The sequence below is a fragment of the Spermophilus citellus genome, assembly GCF_964194105.1.
Source record: "Spermophilus citellus genome assembly, chromosome: 2".
NCBI classification, from domain to species: domain Eukaryota; kingdom Metazoa; phylum Chordata; class Mammalia; order Rodentia; family Sciuridae; genus Spermophilus; species Spermophilus citellus.
The window spans coordinates 192,916,877-192,934,315 of record NC_138183.1 but is presented as its reverse complement, the minus strand read 5'-3'; the positions used below and the strand labels follow the sequence as shown (position 1 = coordinate 192,934,315).

General features: G+C 35.7%; 1 protein-coding gene across 2 annotated transcripts in view; it reads left to right on the top strand.

Annotated features, from left to right (window-relative positions):
- RNF169 (ring finger protein 169) overlaps positions 1 to 17,439 on the top strand; it is a 122,233-nt gene that overhangs the window by 83,858 nt on the left and 20,936 nt on the right. Inside the window, exons 3-5 of one of the 2 annotated variants that reach the window (XM_081282465.1) lie at positions 2,222 to 2,368; positions 2,844 to 2,879; positions 9,282 to 9,400. In XM_081282465.1, coding sequence (XP_081138591.1) covers positions 2,222 to 2,368; positions 2,844 to 2,879; positions 9,282 to 9,400 — 302 coding nt within the window. The remainder of the gene's footprint in view (positions 1 to 2,221; positions 2,369 to 2,843; positions 2,880 to 9,281; positions 9,401 to 17,439) is intronic. The other variant, XM_081282464.1, reaches the window with a different exon arrangement.

Here is a 17,439-nt window from a genome sequence, read left to right as displayed (position 1 = left end):
GTTAAAAATTTGGAGCAGCAATACAGATTATTAGGGGGCAAAAATATACATCCTTAAACACTAAACAAAATCATACTAAAATGTATAAAACTAAATTTAGTACTTAGAAGATTGTTTATTGTGGGAAGAGACTAACTTGTGCATCTAGGATGTTTAGCAACAATCCCTGTCCACCAGATGCTAGTAGTCCACTCCTCCAGTAATGACAACAAAAAGTGTCTGCAGACAAATGTTCCCTTGGGGGCAAAAATCATCCTTGGTTGAGAACCATTGAGACAGATCTAGAGTTGAATTCTAGGGCCTTTTGGTGAATCAATTTGAACACATTATCTGACTCTTAGATAGTGTGTGTGTGTGTGTGTGTGTGTGTGTACACACACATGTATCATGCTGAACTTAGCATTTGACACATAAGAGTTTATTAAATAATAAAATTATTATGATGGTAAAACCCAATTTCTTTTGTGCTGTTCTGCTTATCTTATGAAGTAAAATGCCCGTTGGTGTAGCATTTGGTCAAATTGTTGAACAAGAACTTCTAAGATCTTAAAAGACATTGATTCCTTTATGTGAGCAACATAGGCTTTTGTTTTGTTTTCTCCCCAGCTATAGCTTTATTTTATTTTTCTTTCCCTTGTGTTCTTGTTTGATTTGGGCAGAGATTCATTTGAATCTTCTCCTGTCATAGCTTTGTGCATGGTGTGCTTTGCATACTCATAACTTTTTTTTTTTTTTTTTTGGTACTGGGGATTGAATTCAGAGTCACTTAACCACTGATCCATATCCCCAGCTCTTTTTTAAAAATGTTTTTATTTTGAGACAGTGTCTCACTAAGTCAGTCCTTAAGGCCTCACTAATTTGCTAAGGCTCATATTGAACTTGCAGTCCTCCTACTTCAGCCTCTGGAGTTGCTGGGATTTCAGTGTGAGCCGTCACACCTCTTGAATTAGACTCAGTGTCTTAAAGACTAGTTCATGCTTACAGGAATCAGGCCTAAAGAAATTTACCTAAAGAAAGTAAAGAAAAAAAAAAAGAAAGAAATTGGAAAGATAAAACTAAGGTTCTATTGTTATTTATTATTATGGTGTTTTTGTTGTTGTTAACCTTGAGGCAACAGCCTATCAGAATTTTTTTTTGCAAGAATGGTTGAAATTATTAATATCCTATAATTGACTTGATATATATTATCATTTAAATTTTATTGAAGCCCTTGATTCATGATGCACTGCAAGGAACTATATTAAATACTATGTTTTATGCTATCTCATTTACTCTTTCCAGCAAGCTCTGCAAAGAAAAAAGCATTATCCCTACTTTGGAGTAAGCAAATGGTGATTCATTTGCCTCAATATCACCCAGATTTTTATTCCAAACCCATGTTATTTTCATAAATGCCATGCTACCTCCCCCAAATGAGGAACATATGCCTTTGCTTTAAATTTCTTTGTAGAGCCTGTGTCCTTTTTTGGCACTAGAGATTGAACTCAGGGATATCCTGCCATTGAGCTACACCCCATCCCTTTTTAGTTTTATTTTAATTTTTGAGACAGGGTCTCTCTCTTAGTTGCCCAGGCTGGCCTTGAACTTTTCAATCCTCCTGCCTCAACCTCCTGAGTAGCTGGGATTATAAGCATGCATCTTAGACCATGGATCTCAATGTATCCTGTAACCATAGGATAAGAGCATAAAATGTAGAACACTGGAAGTGTAATAAGTCATGTTTTTGGTGTCGCTAATGAGATTTAGTCCAGTTTCTCTGGTTTTTGGCTGCTTCTGCTCTTGTCCAATATAGTTATACTGGGCTTATAGAAGTGTGGAGAATTTTTAGGTTTACTTTTTTGTGTGAGGCTATTTTTTTATTAGCTCTTATGGTTTCATGTTACTTAAAAATGCAGAGCAGGGTTAGGGATATATCTTAATGGTAGAGCTCTAATATAGCAAGCACAAGACCATAGGTTGAATTTCAATCCCCAGCACTGCCAAAAGAAGAAAAGAAAAGAAAAAAAAAATGCAGAGCAGTTAAATCTTTTAAATCATGAAGTATATATTTGGTAAGAGCCAAGTAAAGGCAGATTTACATTTTGAAAATCAAGAAGGCTATATCTGATAAGAAAAGCAGTCTTTAAAACTGCCTTGTGATCTGTTTGTACTCTGTTGACTAAAGAGGTTTTTAAGTCTGGAATTGCTTAAAACTACTGTCTATGTAATTTTCATTTTTTAGCTGAGAGAAGAAAAGTTGCAAGAGGAAAAAAATTCTGAAGACCAAATCCACAAGCTGTTACCAGAGGACACAGAAACAGGGAAAAGGAAAATGGATGAACAGAAAAAAAGAGATGAGCCATTAGTAATGAAAACAAATCTGGAACATGTAAGTAGATCACCTTCTTGATGGACATCTGCCTCAAAAATCAGCAATTACCCAGGGGAAATGGATCTGAAAGTTTTACTAGTGAACTATGAGTCCAGTAATGGTCATTATATGCTGTGAATATTGTAGCCTCTGGATGAGAGGTAAAGAAAATAATTTTTGAATGGGACATGAGATCTGGAACAGTGTGGGGGCAGGAAATGGTGAGTGAGATGAAAAACCTAGTCTAGTATACATACCATGGTTATGTTTTATATGCATATTGACATTTTAACTTCCATGTTGTTGTTTTTTAATTTTTTTTTAGTTGTAGATGGACACAATACCTTTATTTTGTTAGTTTATTTTTATGTGGTGCTGAGAATTGAGCCCAGAGCCTCACACGTGCAAGGCAAGTGCTCTACCGCTGAGCCACAACCCCAGTACCCCCATGTTGTTCTTTGACATTTAAGTTTTATACTCTTTTTCTTTGCAGTACCAAGAATTAAACCCAGGAATGTTCTCCCATGAGGTACACCCCCAGCCCTTTTTATTTGTCTGTTTTTGTGGTGCTAAGGATTGAATTTAGGGTTTCATGCATCCTAGGCAAGCACTCTGCCACTAGCTACATTCCCAGCCCACCCCCAGCCCTTTTCTTTTCTCTTTCTTTCCTTCTTTCTTCCTTTCTTCCTTCCTTCCTTCCTTCCTTCCTTCTTTCTTTCTTTCTTTCTTTCTTTCTTTCTTTCTTTCTTTCTTTCTTTCTTTCTATCTTTTCTCTCTTTCTTTTTTCTTTTTTTTTTCTGAGATGGTCTTGCTAAGTTATTGAAGCTGGCCCCAAATTTATGATCTCCTGCCTCAACCTCCTGAGTCATTGGCATTATAGATGTGCCCCACTAAGCTTGGCTCCTCAGTTTTATACATTGTATATCTTCAACTATATTTCCTTAAAGCTTATATTTCACTTGCCTTTATTCTTTATAATACCCTAGATAGAACAATGGTTAGACATAAGGTACATTCTCAATATTAGTTTAAGCTTAATCTAATTATAGATTTGTTTTAGTGAGGTTTTTTGCTGCTGTGACCAAAAGATCTGGCAAAAATAGCATAGAGGAGGAAAAGTTTATTTGGGGCTCATAGTTTCAGAAGTCTCAGTCAATAGATGGCCAACTCCATTGCTTTGGGCCTGAGGAGACATAAACCTTCAAGGCGGAAGAGTGTGTTAGAAGAGAGCAGTTCAAGAGTGTGTTAGAAGAGAGCAGTTCAGGACATGGCAACAAAGAACCAGAAAGAAAGCTTTGCTCTCCACAGACAAAATATATATTCCGAAGGCATGCTCCCAGTGATCTACCTCCTTCAGCTATCTCTACCATCCAGTTAATCCTTCAAGTGGATTAATGTGCTGATTAGGTTAAGGCTCATAACCCAATCAATCCAATTGAGTCAAATCTTGACTGAATTTTTTCACTACTTATTTACCAAGTAAATTACTGGAAAGAGTTGTAAGTTATGAACTTAACTTGTAAAGAAAGCACTTTGCGAAGATCCACTAATTACATTCAAATGGACAATTGCAATTGAGTTTAAAAATTTTTTTTTTTTAGTTGTAGATGTGCACATACTTTTATTTTATTTATTTATTTTTATGTGATGCTGAGGATTGGACCCAGTGCCTCACATGTGCTAGGCAAGTGCTTTACCACTGAGCCACAATCCTAGCCCCTACAATTGAGTTTTATTTCTTTAGGAAGTCATATTGGATTGGACATCTGTTGCTTGCTGTACGTACTAAATATATCTTTAGAGTTATAACTTCTAAAATACTTTGATTCACCTTGTTGATATTTTAGTTTATCTTTCTAATGAACTGGAATTATAAAGCTTTAGCATATATAATGACAGGCAATATAGCAGAGTAGAAAAATAATATGTGGCCCAGAAGTCTAACTCTTGGATTCCAGCATTATAGTTAAGTGTACAACTTAGGCTAGGTTACTTAATATCTAAGCTTTTAGTTTGATTTTTGTGAAGGTATTTTTCTTGAACTCGAAATATTGAAATTAAGCTTTCTTGGGTCATTGGTATTTGTTGACTGCTACATACAGCAGGGTTTCTGATTCCAATAATAATAACAATAGTAATTATTGTTAAAATAGTTACTTTGATTTTAGAAGATTCCATACTTCTGAAAGATTCAGTTTAACAAGCATGAAGTGCTATGTACTTTTAATGCTCTGTATTGAAGGAACCACAAAGGTCAAAAGACTGCTACTGGATGAGGATACAGTTTAGTTAGAAAGGCAAGAATAAGATACATGGTGGTTTTATGCATATAGTGTGTCTTCTGACTGGTATTCCTGGATATGATATGTGGTCTCTGAAGACTGCAGCTCCACCTCTTCACTTCATCAGGACCATATGTAGAGCCCTCGGGCAAAACAACCCATAAGTGCCTTTCTTTTTAGGACAAACCAGCTTTGATAGAGTTATTCTTCACCATAGTCCTCTGACAGAATGAGCTCACTGTGCCTGGCCTGCCAGATTCAGCTTTTATCTAGGAACTGATCTAATATTAATGCATGCCTAGACTGGGAATTTGCTCTAATTATTTTCTTTTACCACTACTATTTTTCATTTAGAAAGCCAGTGCTTCAACCTAATTGAAATCTTAAAAGGAATAAGAAAGTACAAATTCTCAGATTCTTTTATTGGTAGTAGCCAGCTTCACAAAATTTTCCTTGCAAAACCACAATGAATAAAATCTAACCTATGAACACTTAATGTTTTAGATTTTTGCCTTTTTTCCTGTTTACTTTTATATTTTTGAGGACTTTTAAATGATCCTAATTGTACTTTAAATATGTTTTAAAGAGTTTTGGTATTGGGTAAATAATTTCATTTAGTTAGCCAAGGCTATATTCAAATTGGAACCCAAGAGAATCTCCAGTGGTCCCAGAGGAAAGCTAGCCCGAATGATTCTTTTTTTATATAGGTAGTATTCTGATTAGAGCTGGACTGATCATATCACTCTCCTAATCAAAACCTCAGTGACTTCATTTTTTCCATGGAATTAAATGAGAATTTTTCACTCCAGTATTTAGGTCCTTCTTTAACTATGATTCTAGATTATCTTTCCATCCTTGATTATTTCCCAAAACTCTAGGGAACAGAGGTATTTGCTTTCTTCAAAATATATATGCTGTGCTTTCTCTCTTCAAGGTGCATTGTCACCATCCTACCTGTTGAAAGGCTATTCAACTCCCTGTGTCCTGTTCAAAAGTAGTCCCTTCATGGAAGCTAAAGGGATTCCTCACCTGTTTCTTCAATTCTGTCATCCACCCTCCCTTCTTTGCCCCCACACTTTGTAACTTACAGAAAGTATTTCATTCTCCCTTGCGTTGTGTTTTTTTTTTTTTTTTGTGTGTGTGTGTTTGTATTTCTCTGTGGGACCACAAATTTGTTGGAATATGTCTTACCAGGTTTTAAATCTCCTGAAGTACCTTGTACATGACAAGATTTTGATAATATGTTTATGCAATACAACTTAGATGGAGAGAGAAAGAGTTTTTTCTCAAAGCAGAGATTATCATGTGGTGTTATTTTTTTTTCAGAATGGAAATAAAATAGACACAATGTTTATTATAATTTGTTATGGTGAAACTAATCCAATAATAGTATGAGTTGTTGGAAAAAGATTCAGTATAGGTACAGTTATACTAAAGATCATAAAGCAAAAGTGAAAAATCACTATGTGTAACCTAGAAGTAATCCTTATAAACATTTGGTAAATATCTGTTCAGAACTCTTTTCTGCATGCATGATATACATACTATATGTTATTGCCTTTCCAGAAAATACAGCCCTTTTATAACCTATTTTTAGTTAACTATAAATTGTTGACATCTTTCCCTGTAAATTAAGAATCCACATCATTATTTAATGATCTCCTAGTATTCCTTTTTTATGTGTGTGTGATTCTGGAGATTTAACCCTCTCCTAGTATTCTTGACTGTAGAGTTTATTTAACTAAACTAATCTGTTGATATTTTGCTATCTTAAATACCATTGTGATGAAATCCATTTGTCTTATTAGTACCTTAGAAATAAATGGCCAGAAGTGAAATGACCAGGTCAGAGGAAATATACTTTTTAACATTTTTAATATTTATTACTCATTTGGCCTCTAGACTAGTTTGTATATAATTACACTACTTCTAGTAGTACAGGAGAGTATTAAACTAATTTCCTCACTCCTTGTCTACTCAGGGTGCTTCACCCCTGAGCCATATCCTCTGCCTTTCTTATTTTTTTATTTTTATTTTGAGACAAAGTCTTTATAACTTGCTTAGGACCTGGATAAGTTGCTGAGGTTGGCTTTGAACTCATAATTCTGCCTCAGCTTCCTAGCCACTGGGATCATGGGCATGTGCCACTGTGCCTGGCTCAGTCTCTTAATTTTTTTAGGTTCAACATTTTTTTACATGTTGCTGCAGGAGTTCCATTTATGCATGCTTTGTACCCTTTTAAGAATCCACAGTGCTTTATATAATAACTTTCTGTCATTGCTTTTCTCCTCTCCATTTCTCACTGGAACTCCATGAACTCTAGCACAACTAAACAACTTTCCACTCTTTACATGTACCAGAGCTTTCAAAGCCGTTCTTTTGGACAGGCTATTACTTTTGTCTAAAATTCCCTATCTTCATTCTCTGCCTATAAACTATTCATTTACCTTTCAGAGTCATAATAAAGGTCACTTTCTCTGTAAACTCCCCTTCCCCAAAATTAACTTTTATCTAAGGGAAAGATGAGAGGTAAATATTTTCTTCTCTCAAGGTTCAAGGTGTTTGGTTGTAGAAATGTGTAGGGGTAGCATAGCTTTTGTCTAAATAGATACTTATTTGTAATAATTAAATTTATTTTCAACAATTAAAATAAACTTGAATATTTGCTATAAAGCTAAAATTTTAAAAATATTAATAGTACTTAAATTAATAAATAAATATCTTTTTTTAGTATTTGTTTGCTAATGTATGAGGTACTTTTATTGGCTTATCAGAAACTAAGTAGAACAATCTTAATTTTATACATGAGGAGACTGAGGCTCGGAAAGATAAAACACCTAATCTACATTGATGGGGATAGCAAGTAATAGAGCCAAGATTTGAAGTTTTTAATTTAGTACTGATCTGATTACAAAGAGATTCCCAAATAGGAATTGCCATTATTTATTCCCTGTTGAGTTTCTTGGTATCAAAGCATTTTTCTTTTTTCCAAAGAGGACAATATCATATCAAATTTGATAATGGGTCAGTGCTGTTAAAGTTTCTTCAGTGAATATTTTGGGCAGTAGAGTTCTCTAAGGAGTTATATCCTTTGAAACTGAAAGGCCTCTCTGTGAGTTGTAATCCTTCAACTCTTCTCTCAAAGGCCACTGTTAGGAGACGTAGCCTATTGTGTATACCAGACTAGAGAGTAACAGTGTATTTAAGGAATGCACAGCACTGTGACCCACATGATGCTGGCATACCTATGCGTGTAACTTTCACTTTGGTAATCATTTGATCAGAGAGAGTTAATCATTAGATGATTAGATTTTTTTGTTTACCTACTATATAGTAGTATAGGAAATTTTTTGAAAAGGTGATCACTTGCTCTTACAGTTTATTGTCTAATGAAGAATGACTCCTAAATAAGAAGCTACAATTCAGTGTAATTAGTTGCTACTCATGAAAAGAGTCTCATATGAAATCATGACATACAACCTCACTATATGTTGTATGCAGAAGGTGTATTTAAAAATAAAATAATTCAAATGTGAATTGAAAAAGTCTAAAAAAGGACTACAAAGGAAAATGAAGATAAATGAATGAAGAATATAGACAAAGTAGATAAAACCAAGTCTAGAGGAATTTGAGAGCCTTTGTAGAGAAAGTAGCCTTTCAGATGACTCTGAAAGACCGATAAGTATTTTTATTGACAAAGAATGCAGATAGGGAATTTTAGGAAAAGGAAATATAAAACAATAGTTTTGAAAGGCTATGGTACATATAAAGAGTGAAAGCAGTTTGATTGGACTGGAGTTCATGGAGTTTCTTTTCTTTTCTTTTCTTTTTTTTTTTTTTTTTTTGGAGTTCATGGAGTTTCATATGAGGAACTGGTGGGGAAAAAATGTGAAAGAATGTTGGGTGTAGGTTATGAACGTTATTGAATCATGCTGAGTGTTTAGCCTTCATCCTGAGATCATCAACAGTTAAGCAAGGGTGTGAGAGAATTCTCTTCATGTGCTGGAAGGATAATTCTTGGTAGTATGAAGGGTGTTCAAGGAAAGAAAACCTGAAGGAAGTGAGACCAGTAAATACATTATTGTAATAGTTGAAGCAAAGATGATGATGATAAGGTAAGGCAATGCCAGTCTGTATAAATGGAAGGAGTTAAATTTGAGAGACATTTTAGTAATAGAGTATAAATTGCTCAGAGACGGTTGCTCTGAATTTAGGAACCTTTTTTAGCCATTCATAAACTGTATAATCCTAATCTAGGCAAATTAGCTACTCTGACCTTGTTAGCCGTCAGTGACAGATAATAATCTGTTTTAATGGGACTGATATAAATAATTAATAAAATAAATATTTAGAAGTATTGGAATACCAAAACCTTTATACACATGTTATTATGACTTAGAAGTAAGGGAAATAAAAGAATCATATATGGGATTGAGGTTTATTAGATGGATTGGTGGTGGGGAAAATAGTGATTTTGATGTTGGATCTTTTGAATTTAAGCTACATTTGAGATTGGGATCCCTAGGAGGCATTTGGAAAACAGATTGAAACTTAAAGAGACTTAGAGAACAAGAGCTTTGAAACAAAGCGAGGTTAGGTTACACAGGAACCCCACATGGACTCCCTTGTCTCCCTTGTCTCCTTGACAGTGTCCTGCACGTCTCTCAGATTCAGAGAATGAAGAACCTTCTGGAGGCCAGATGATCCAGACACATCGCTCGGCATTTGTTTCCAAGAACAACTCCTACTCCTTAGCTTTCCTGGCAGGGTAAGAAACTGATACTGAATTCAGTCAGGATTCTTCCATTTTGGGGTGTGAGACAAAAGGAACTGGGAGAGCAAATGTATTTGTTGTAGCTATTTTGTGGGGAGGTGGAAGGGGTAAAAAGAGGTGGGAATTAGATTTTTAAATATGAATCAGAAAGGGTCAATCTGAATTTTCAAAGAAAAATAATATTTACCCATTTGTCACATCTTTAAGGTAGAATTATGCTAATTTCTCCTGCAAAGTTTAAATCTTTTATCCTGGGAAAATACAATAACAAAATCTTATTCACTCTGAAAATAGCCATGGATTCTCCCTCTGAACTTAAAAAACTCAGTAGGAAATGAATTCAGAGTTGATTTTATTTTTCAATTTCTAGGTCTAACTGTATTTTCATGGATTTCAGGAAAGTGGACTGAAAAGTTTTAAGACCCTTATTAAAACCTCTTGATCCTTTAGATTTCGCAGGTCCTAGGGAGAAACTGAATGGATGCTGGATGCTAGATGCTGGAGGGATAATGAAGGGCTAGATGGAAAGAATGGAAGGAAGTAATCATTTATTCAGTAGATGTTTTGGAAACAGCAGATAGATACTATGTGCCATACTCTGTTTTAAAAAAGGAAATGCAAAGGCACAATCTTTAGTTTGTTGTCTTTTTTTTGTTTAAAGCTGGCATTGCTTACCTTCATCCCTAGGATTCCATTCCTCCTTCCTATCAGCACAATGTAGTAGCTCTCTCTTTCTTGCTACCTCTGTGGACACACAACTGGACCCTTTCTATCCTAAAAATTTTACTGCTAGTCACTCACAAATAAGACATTAAAAAGCTACCAAAGCTTAAGAATTTTATGGAATGCTTACTACCATGATCTGTGATGTAGTATATATTTCTGAACATTTTGTGGATGTTCTTTTGGAGAAATTTAATTTTTCTCTTTTGAAGATTTCCAAGTATAAATTCACCAGATCTCTCTTTCTCTGAGATGCCTCCCCTTCTCTAGGTAATGGCAGCTCCTTCTCCATGAAGGCCCCTCCCAGAATATTTATTCACTTGTTTGACATTTGTTTAATGGGCACTGTTACCATAACCATTTAGGCTTAATTTATATAATCTGGACCTAGTAGGTGGGTAAGCCAGCATCCTTTCCATATGTGATGAAGATGGGACTTTAACATTGTGTGTATGAGCTTAACTATAGATGCCCTCCAAAGTTAAAAAACTGAAGATTGCTTAACTACAAATTGTCACTTACTGATTATGAATATTCACCCCCACCGTTTATAACAGGCATGTCTTAATGATTATAAAAGGGGTCTGCTGAAAAGTGAGAAAATCAAATTATTAATTTCAATCAAGTCAAAATAAATTCTCTTTGAAGCTAATAAATGTTGCCTTATGAAACCTGTGACTAATATCTTGTAATTTGAAATAACTTAGAAAAGATAAATTTATATTAAAATCCAAATATGATACTGAGGTAAAACCATCTCAGTTATTTGAGTAGATATTTGAATGGGTTAATTATTTATCTGTATTTCCTGTCTCTACCCTTGTACTCTTGTAATTCATTCTTTTAAAGGGTGGTAGCATATTGATATGTCATTACGTAAAATGCTCTGCAGAGTCTTCTCTAAAGGGTAAAATTGTAAAACCTACTCAGAGGAGTGTGCTTTTGATTATGTGTGTCTCTGGAATATCTGTCATATATCTTCTTTTGCTTCTTTTAGCCTATCCTTGCCCTTACCGTATATCATTGAGCCAGTTAATAAAGGAAGATATTCACTTTTGACTTTAAGAAAGTTTGTGATCAGTATTATACATATATATGGAATTGTTAGTGCTGACATTTCTGGATTCAGAATTCATTTTCTTCCATATGTTCAGGTTGGGTTGAGTTCAATTGGGTCTTTTCTGCCTGTTGACATCCTCAGGAAAAATCATTAGAGTCTGTCTTCCCAGTGCCATCATATCTTCTCCTACAGAACCTGAATAGCTATGAAGCTTCTTCTCAGAGGACTGAGCTTTGAAACAACTGATGAGAGTCTGAGGAGCTATTGTGAGTAAGGGAGAATACTCAAAGACTGTGTGGTAATGTGAGATCCAACCACCAAGTGCTTTAGGGGTTTGGGATTTGTCACTCAGATACTGTGGAGGAGATGGATGCATAAGGTATATGGAAAAGATTAGAACTAAAGAGGGCTGTCTCAAGAGAAGACCAGGTGCCCACTTGACTGTGGAGATCTTTCTTGGTAGCATTAAAGAAGATGCAGAAGAAAATCACCTGAGAAATTATTTTGAACTGTTTGGGAAATTGAAGTGATTGAAATCATGACTGACCCAAGGCAGTGGCAAGAAGGGGGAGCCTTGCTTTTGTAACCTTTGATGGTGGATAAGATTGTTATTTAGAAACATCATACTGTGAATCACCACATCTATGAGTAGAGGAACACCCTGTCAAAGCAAGAGATGATGAGTGCTTTGTCTAGTCAAAAAGGTTGAAGTCATTCTAGAAATTTTGGTGATGGCTGTGGAGGTGGTTTCATTGATAATGACAACTTGGTTTTGAGGAAATTGCAGTGATCCTGTGGCTTTGGTGACAGCCATGGTGGTGGTGTATATAATGTCAGTGGAGGTGGCTACAGTGAATTTGGTAACGATAGAAGCAATTTTGGAGCTGGTGGTAGCTACCGTGATTTGGTAGTTAACAGCAATCAGTCTGAATTTTGGACCCATGAGGGAGGAAACTTTGACTGCAGAAGCTCTAGCCCCATTGTGGTGGAGGCCAAAAAGTACTTTGTCAAATCCTGAAACCAACGTGGCTGTAGCAGTTCCAGCAACCGCAGTAGCCATCCATGGTAGTGGCAGAAGGTCTTAATTTTTCTGACTCAAAGCTTGGGGGTGGGGGTGGGGAGGAGAGCCAGAGAAGTGACAGGGAAGCAAGAGGTTACAGCCAGTTGTTCAACTCAGCCAGGCACCATGGTGGTAGGGCTTAACTGCTACTAGGAAGACACGTTTTAGACAAAACTCATGTGTGTAGGCAAATAACCTTCAAGGACTGTGTTTAGGACTAATTGTATAACAGATTATTTTAGTTTCTGTTCTGTGGAACATGTAAAGCTTTCCAGCAAAGGGTTTTGATGTAGGGTTTTTTTTTGGCACCCTTGCTGTTGATTGCTAAATTTAATATCCTGATTATATGCTGAATAAACATGGCTTTAAAAAAATAGCTGAATTTAGTTGGTAGAGTTATCCTTTAGTGAAATAGTTTGCTGATGTCATAGAAACCTTAGGTGGGAAAATCAATTATGGTAATACTATAAATTGTATCTCTTATTTATAATGTACTTTTTCCTCAGATAAGAAAATGTTAAGTTTCAGTTACAAATTATTTTTAGGAGAACAATATGGAATTGTTAGTGCTGACAAGAAAATCCAGCATTATAGACATATTTAAAAATAATTCAATTGGTGGTGGTTGTACAATAATGTAATTATAACTTTATTTTTTTATTTTATTTTATTTTTTTTATTGTTGGTCGTTCAAAACATTACATAGTTCTTAATATATCATATTTCACAGTTTGATTCAAGTGGGTTATGAACTCCCATTTTTACCCTGTATACAGATTGCTGTATCACATCAGTTACACTTCCATTGATTTACATATTGCCATTCTAGTGACTGATGTATTCTGCTGTCTATCCTATTCTCTACTATCCCCCTTCCCCTCCCCTCCCCTCTTCTCTCTCTACCCCCTCTACTGTAAATCATTTCTTCCACTTGTATTATTTTTCTCTTACCCCTCCTTTCCTCTTATATGTAATTTTGTATAACCCTGAGGATCACCTTCCATTTCCATGCGATTTCCCTTCTCACTCCCTTTCCCTCCCACCTCTCATCCCTGTGTAATGTTAATCTCCTTCTCAAGCTCTTCGTTCCTACCCTGACCTTGGTTACTCCCCTTATATCAAAGCAGTCATTTGGCATTTGTTTTTTAAGGATTGGCTAGCTTCACATAGCATAATCTGCTCTAATGCCATCCATTTCCCTCCAAATTCTATGATTTTGTCATTTTTTAAAGCAGAGTAATACTCCATTGTGTATAAATGCCACTTTTTTTTATCCATTCATCTATTGAAGGGCATCTAGGTTGGTTCCACAATCTTGCTATCGTGAATTGTGCTGCTATGAACATCGATGTAGCAGTGTCCCTGTAGCATGCTCTTATTAGGTCTTTAGGGAATAGACCGAGAAGGGGAATAGCTGGGTCAAATGGTAGTTCCATTCCCAGCTTTCCAAGAAATCTCCATACTGCTTTCCAAATTGGCTGCACCAATTTGCAGTCCCACCAACAATGAACAAATGTACCCTTTTCCCTGCATCCTTGCCAGCACTTGTTGTTGTTGGACTTCATAATGGCTGCCAATCTTACTGGAGTGAGATGGTATCTTAGGGTGGTTTTGATTTGCATTTCTCTGACTGCTAGCGATGGTGAGCATTTTTTCATGTACTTATTGATTGATTGTATGTCCTCCTCTGAGAAGTGTCTGTTCAGGTCCTTGGCCCATTTGTTGATTGGGTTATTTGTTATCTTATTGTCTAATTTTTTGAGTTCTTTGTATACTCTGGATATTAGGGCTCTATCTGAAGTGTGTGGAGTAAAGATTTGTTCCCAGGATGTAGGCTCCCTGTTTATCTCTCTTATTGTTTCTTTTGCTGAGAAAAAACTTTTTAGTTTGAGTAAGTCCCATTTGTTGATTCTAGTTGTTAACTCTTGCGCTATGGGTGTCCTATTGAGGAATTTGGAGCCCGACCCCACAGTATGTAGATCATAGCCAACTTTTTCTTCAATCAGATGCCATGTCTCTGATTTAATATCGAGCTCCTTGATCCATTTTGAGTTAACTTTTGTGCATGGCGAGAGAAAGGGATTCAGTTTCATTTTGATGCAAATAGATTTCCAGGTTTCCCAGCACCATTTGTTGAAGATGCTGTCCTTCCTCCATTGCATGCTTTTAGCCCCTTTATCAAATATAAGATAGTTGTAGTTTTGTGGATTGGTTACTGTGTCCTCTATTCTGTACCATTGGTCCACCCGCCTGTTTTGGTACCAGTACCATGCTGTTTTTGTTACTATTGCTCTGTAGTATAGTTTGAAGTCTGGTATCGCTATACCGCCTGATTCATACTTCCTGCTTAGCATTGTTTTTGCTATTCTGGGTCTTTTATTATTCCATATGAATTTCATGATTGTTTTATCTATTTCTACAAGAAATGCTGTTGGGATTTTGATTGGCATAGCATTGAACTTATAGAGAACTTTTGGTAATATCGCCATTTTGATGATGTTAGTTCTGCCTATCCATGAACAGGGTATATTTTTCCATCTTCTGAGGTCTTCTTCTATATCTCTCTTTAGGGTTCTGTAGTTTTCATTGTATAGGTCTTTCACCTCTTTTGTTAGGTTGATTCCCAAGTATTTTATTTTTGGGGGGGATATTGTGAATGGAGTAGTTGTCCTCATTTCTGTTTCAGAGGATTTGTCGCTGATATACAGGAATGCATTTGATTTATGCGTGTTGATTTTATATCCTGCCACTTTGCTGAATTCATTTATTAGCTCTAATAGTTTCTTTGTAGACCCTTTTGGGTCTGTTAGGTATAGAATCATATCATCTGCAAATAGTGATAATTTAAGTTCTTCTTTTCCTATTTTTATGCCTTTAATTTCTTTCGTCTGTCTAATTGCTCTGGCCAGTGTTTCGAGGACTATGTTGAACAGAAGTGGTGAGAGAGGGCATCCCTGTCTTGTACCAGATCTTAGAGGGAATGCCTTCAATTTTTCTCCATTCAGAATGATGCTGGCCTGTGGCTTATCATAGATTGCTTTTACAATGTTGAGGTATGATCCTGTTATCCCTAATTTTTCTAGAGTTTTGAACATAAAGGGATGCTGTACTTTGTCTAATGCTTTTTCTGCATCTATCGAGATGATCATATGGTTCTTATTTTTAAGTCTATTGATGTGGTGAATAACATTTATTGATTTCCGTATATTGAACCAGCCTTGCATCCCAGGGATGAATCCTACTTGATCATGGTGTATAATTTTTTTGATATGTTTTTGAATCCGATTCGCCAGAATTTTATTGAGGATTTTTGCATCTAGGTTCATTAGAGATATTGGTCTGTAGTTTTCTTTCTTTGAAGTGTCTCTGTCTGGTTTAGGCATCAGGGTGATGTTGGCCTCGTAGAATGTATTTGGAAGTTCTCCCTCTTTTTCTATTTCCTGAAATAGCTTGAAAAGTATTGGTGTTAGTTCCTCTTTAAAGTTTTTGTAAAACTCTGCTGTATACCCATCTGGTCCTGGGCTTTTCTTAGTTGGTAGTCTTTTGATGGTTTCTTCTATTTCCTCTATTGTTATTGGTCTGTTTAGGTTGTCTATATCTTCCTGACTCAATCTGGGCAGATCATATGACTTAAGAAATTTATCTATGCCTTCACTATCTTCTATTTTATTGGAGTATAAGGATTCAAAATAATTTCTGATTATCTTCTGTATTTCTGATGTGTCTGTTGTGATATTGCCTTTTTCATCCCGTATGCTAGTAATTTGGGTTCTCTCTCTTCTTCTCTTCGTTAGCATGGCTAAGGGTTTGTCGATTTTATTTATTTTTTCAAAGATCCAACTTTTAGTTTTGTCAATTTTTTCAATTGTTTCTTTTGTTTCGATTTCATTAATTTCAGCTCTGATTTTAATTATTTCTTGCCTTCTACTTCTTTTGCTGTTGTTTTGCTCTTCTTTTTCTAGGATTTTGAGATGAAGTATGAGATCATTTATTTGTTGGTTTTTCGTTTTTTAAGGAATGAGCTCCAAGCAATGAATTTTCCTCTTAGGACTGCTTTCAATGTGTCCCATAGATTCCGATATGTTGTGTGTGTGTTTTCATTTAACTCTAGGAAGTTTTTAATTTTCTCCTTAATGTCTTCTATAACCCATTGATCATTCAGTAACCTATTGTTCATTCTCCAAGTGATGCATGATTTTTCCTTCTTTTATCGTTGATTTTCAGTTTCATTCCATTATGATCAGATAAGATGCATGGTATTATCTCTACTCCTTTATATTGTCTAAGAGTTGCCCTGTGACATAATATATGATCTATTTTTGAGAATGATCCATGTGCTGCTGAGAAAAAAGTGTAACTACTTGATGTTGGGTGGTATATTCTATATATGTCAATTAAGTCTAGGTTGTTAATTGTGTTATTGAGTTCTATAGTTTCCTTATTTAACTTTTGTTTGGAAGATCTGTCCAGTGGTGAGAGAGGTGTGTTGAAGTCTCCCATGATTATTGTATGGTGGTCTATTAGACTCTTGAACTTGAGAAGAGTTTGTTTGATGAACATAGCTGCACCATTGTTTGGGGCATATATATTTATGATTGTTATGTCTTGTTGGTGTATGGTTCCCTTGAGCAGTATGCAGTGTCCCTCTTTATCCCTTTTGATTAACTTTGGCTTGAAATCTATTTTATTTGATATGAGTATGGACACTCCTGCTTGTTTCCGCAGTCCATATGAGTGGAATGATTTTTCCCAACCTTTCACTTTCAGTCTATGTATATCTTTTCCTATCAAATGCATCTCCTGTAGGCAGCATATTGTTGGGTCTTGTTTTGTGATCCATTCAACTAGCCTGTGTCTCTTAATTGGTGAGTTTAAGCCATTAACATTTAGGGTTATTATTGAGATATGGTTTGTTCCTCCAGCCATATTTGTTTATTAATGTTACTAAACCTGATTTGTTTTCCTCTTTGATTACTTTCCCCCCTTTACTGTCCTACCTCCCACTGATGGTTTTCAATGTTATTTTCGATTTCCTCTTCCTGTAATGTTTTGCCAAGGATTTTTTGAAGAGATGGTTTTCTAGCTGCGAATTCTTTTAACTTTTGTTTATCGTGGAAGGTTTTAATTTCATCTTCCATCCTGAAGCTTAATTTCGCCGGATACACGATTCTTGGTTGGAACCCATTTTCT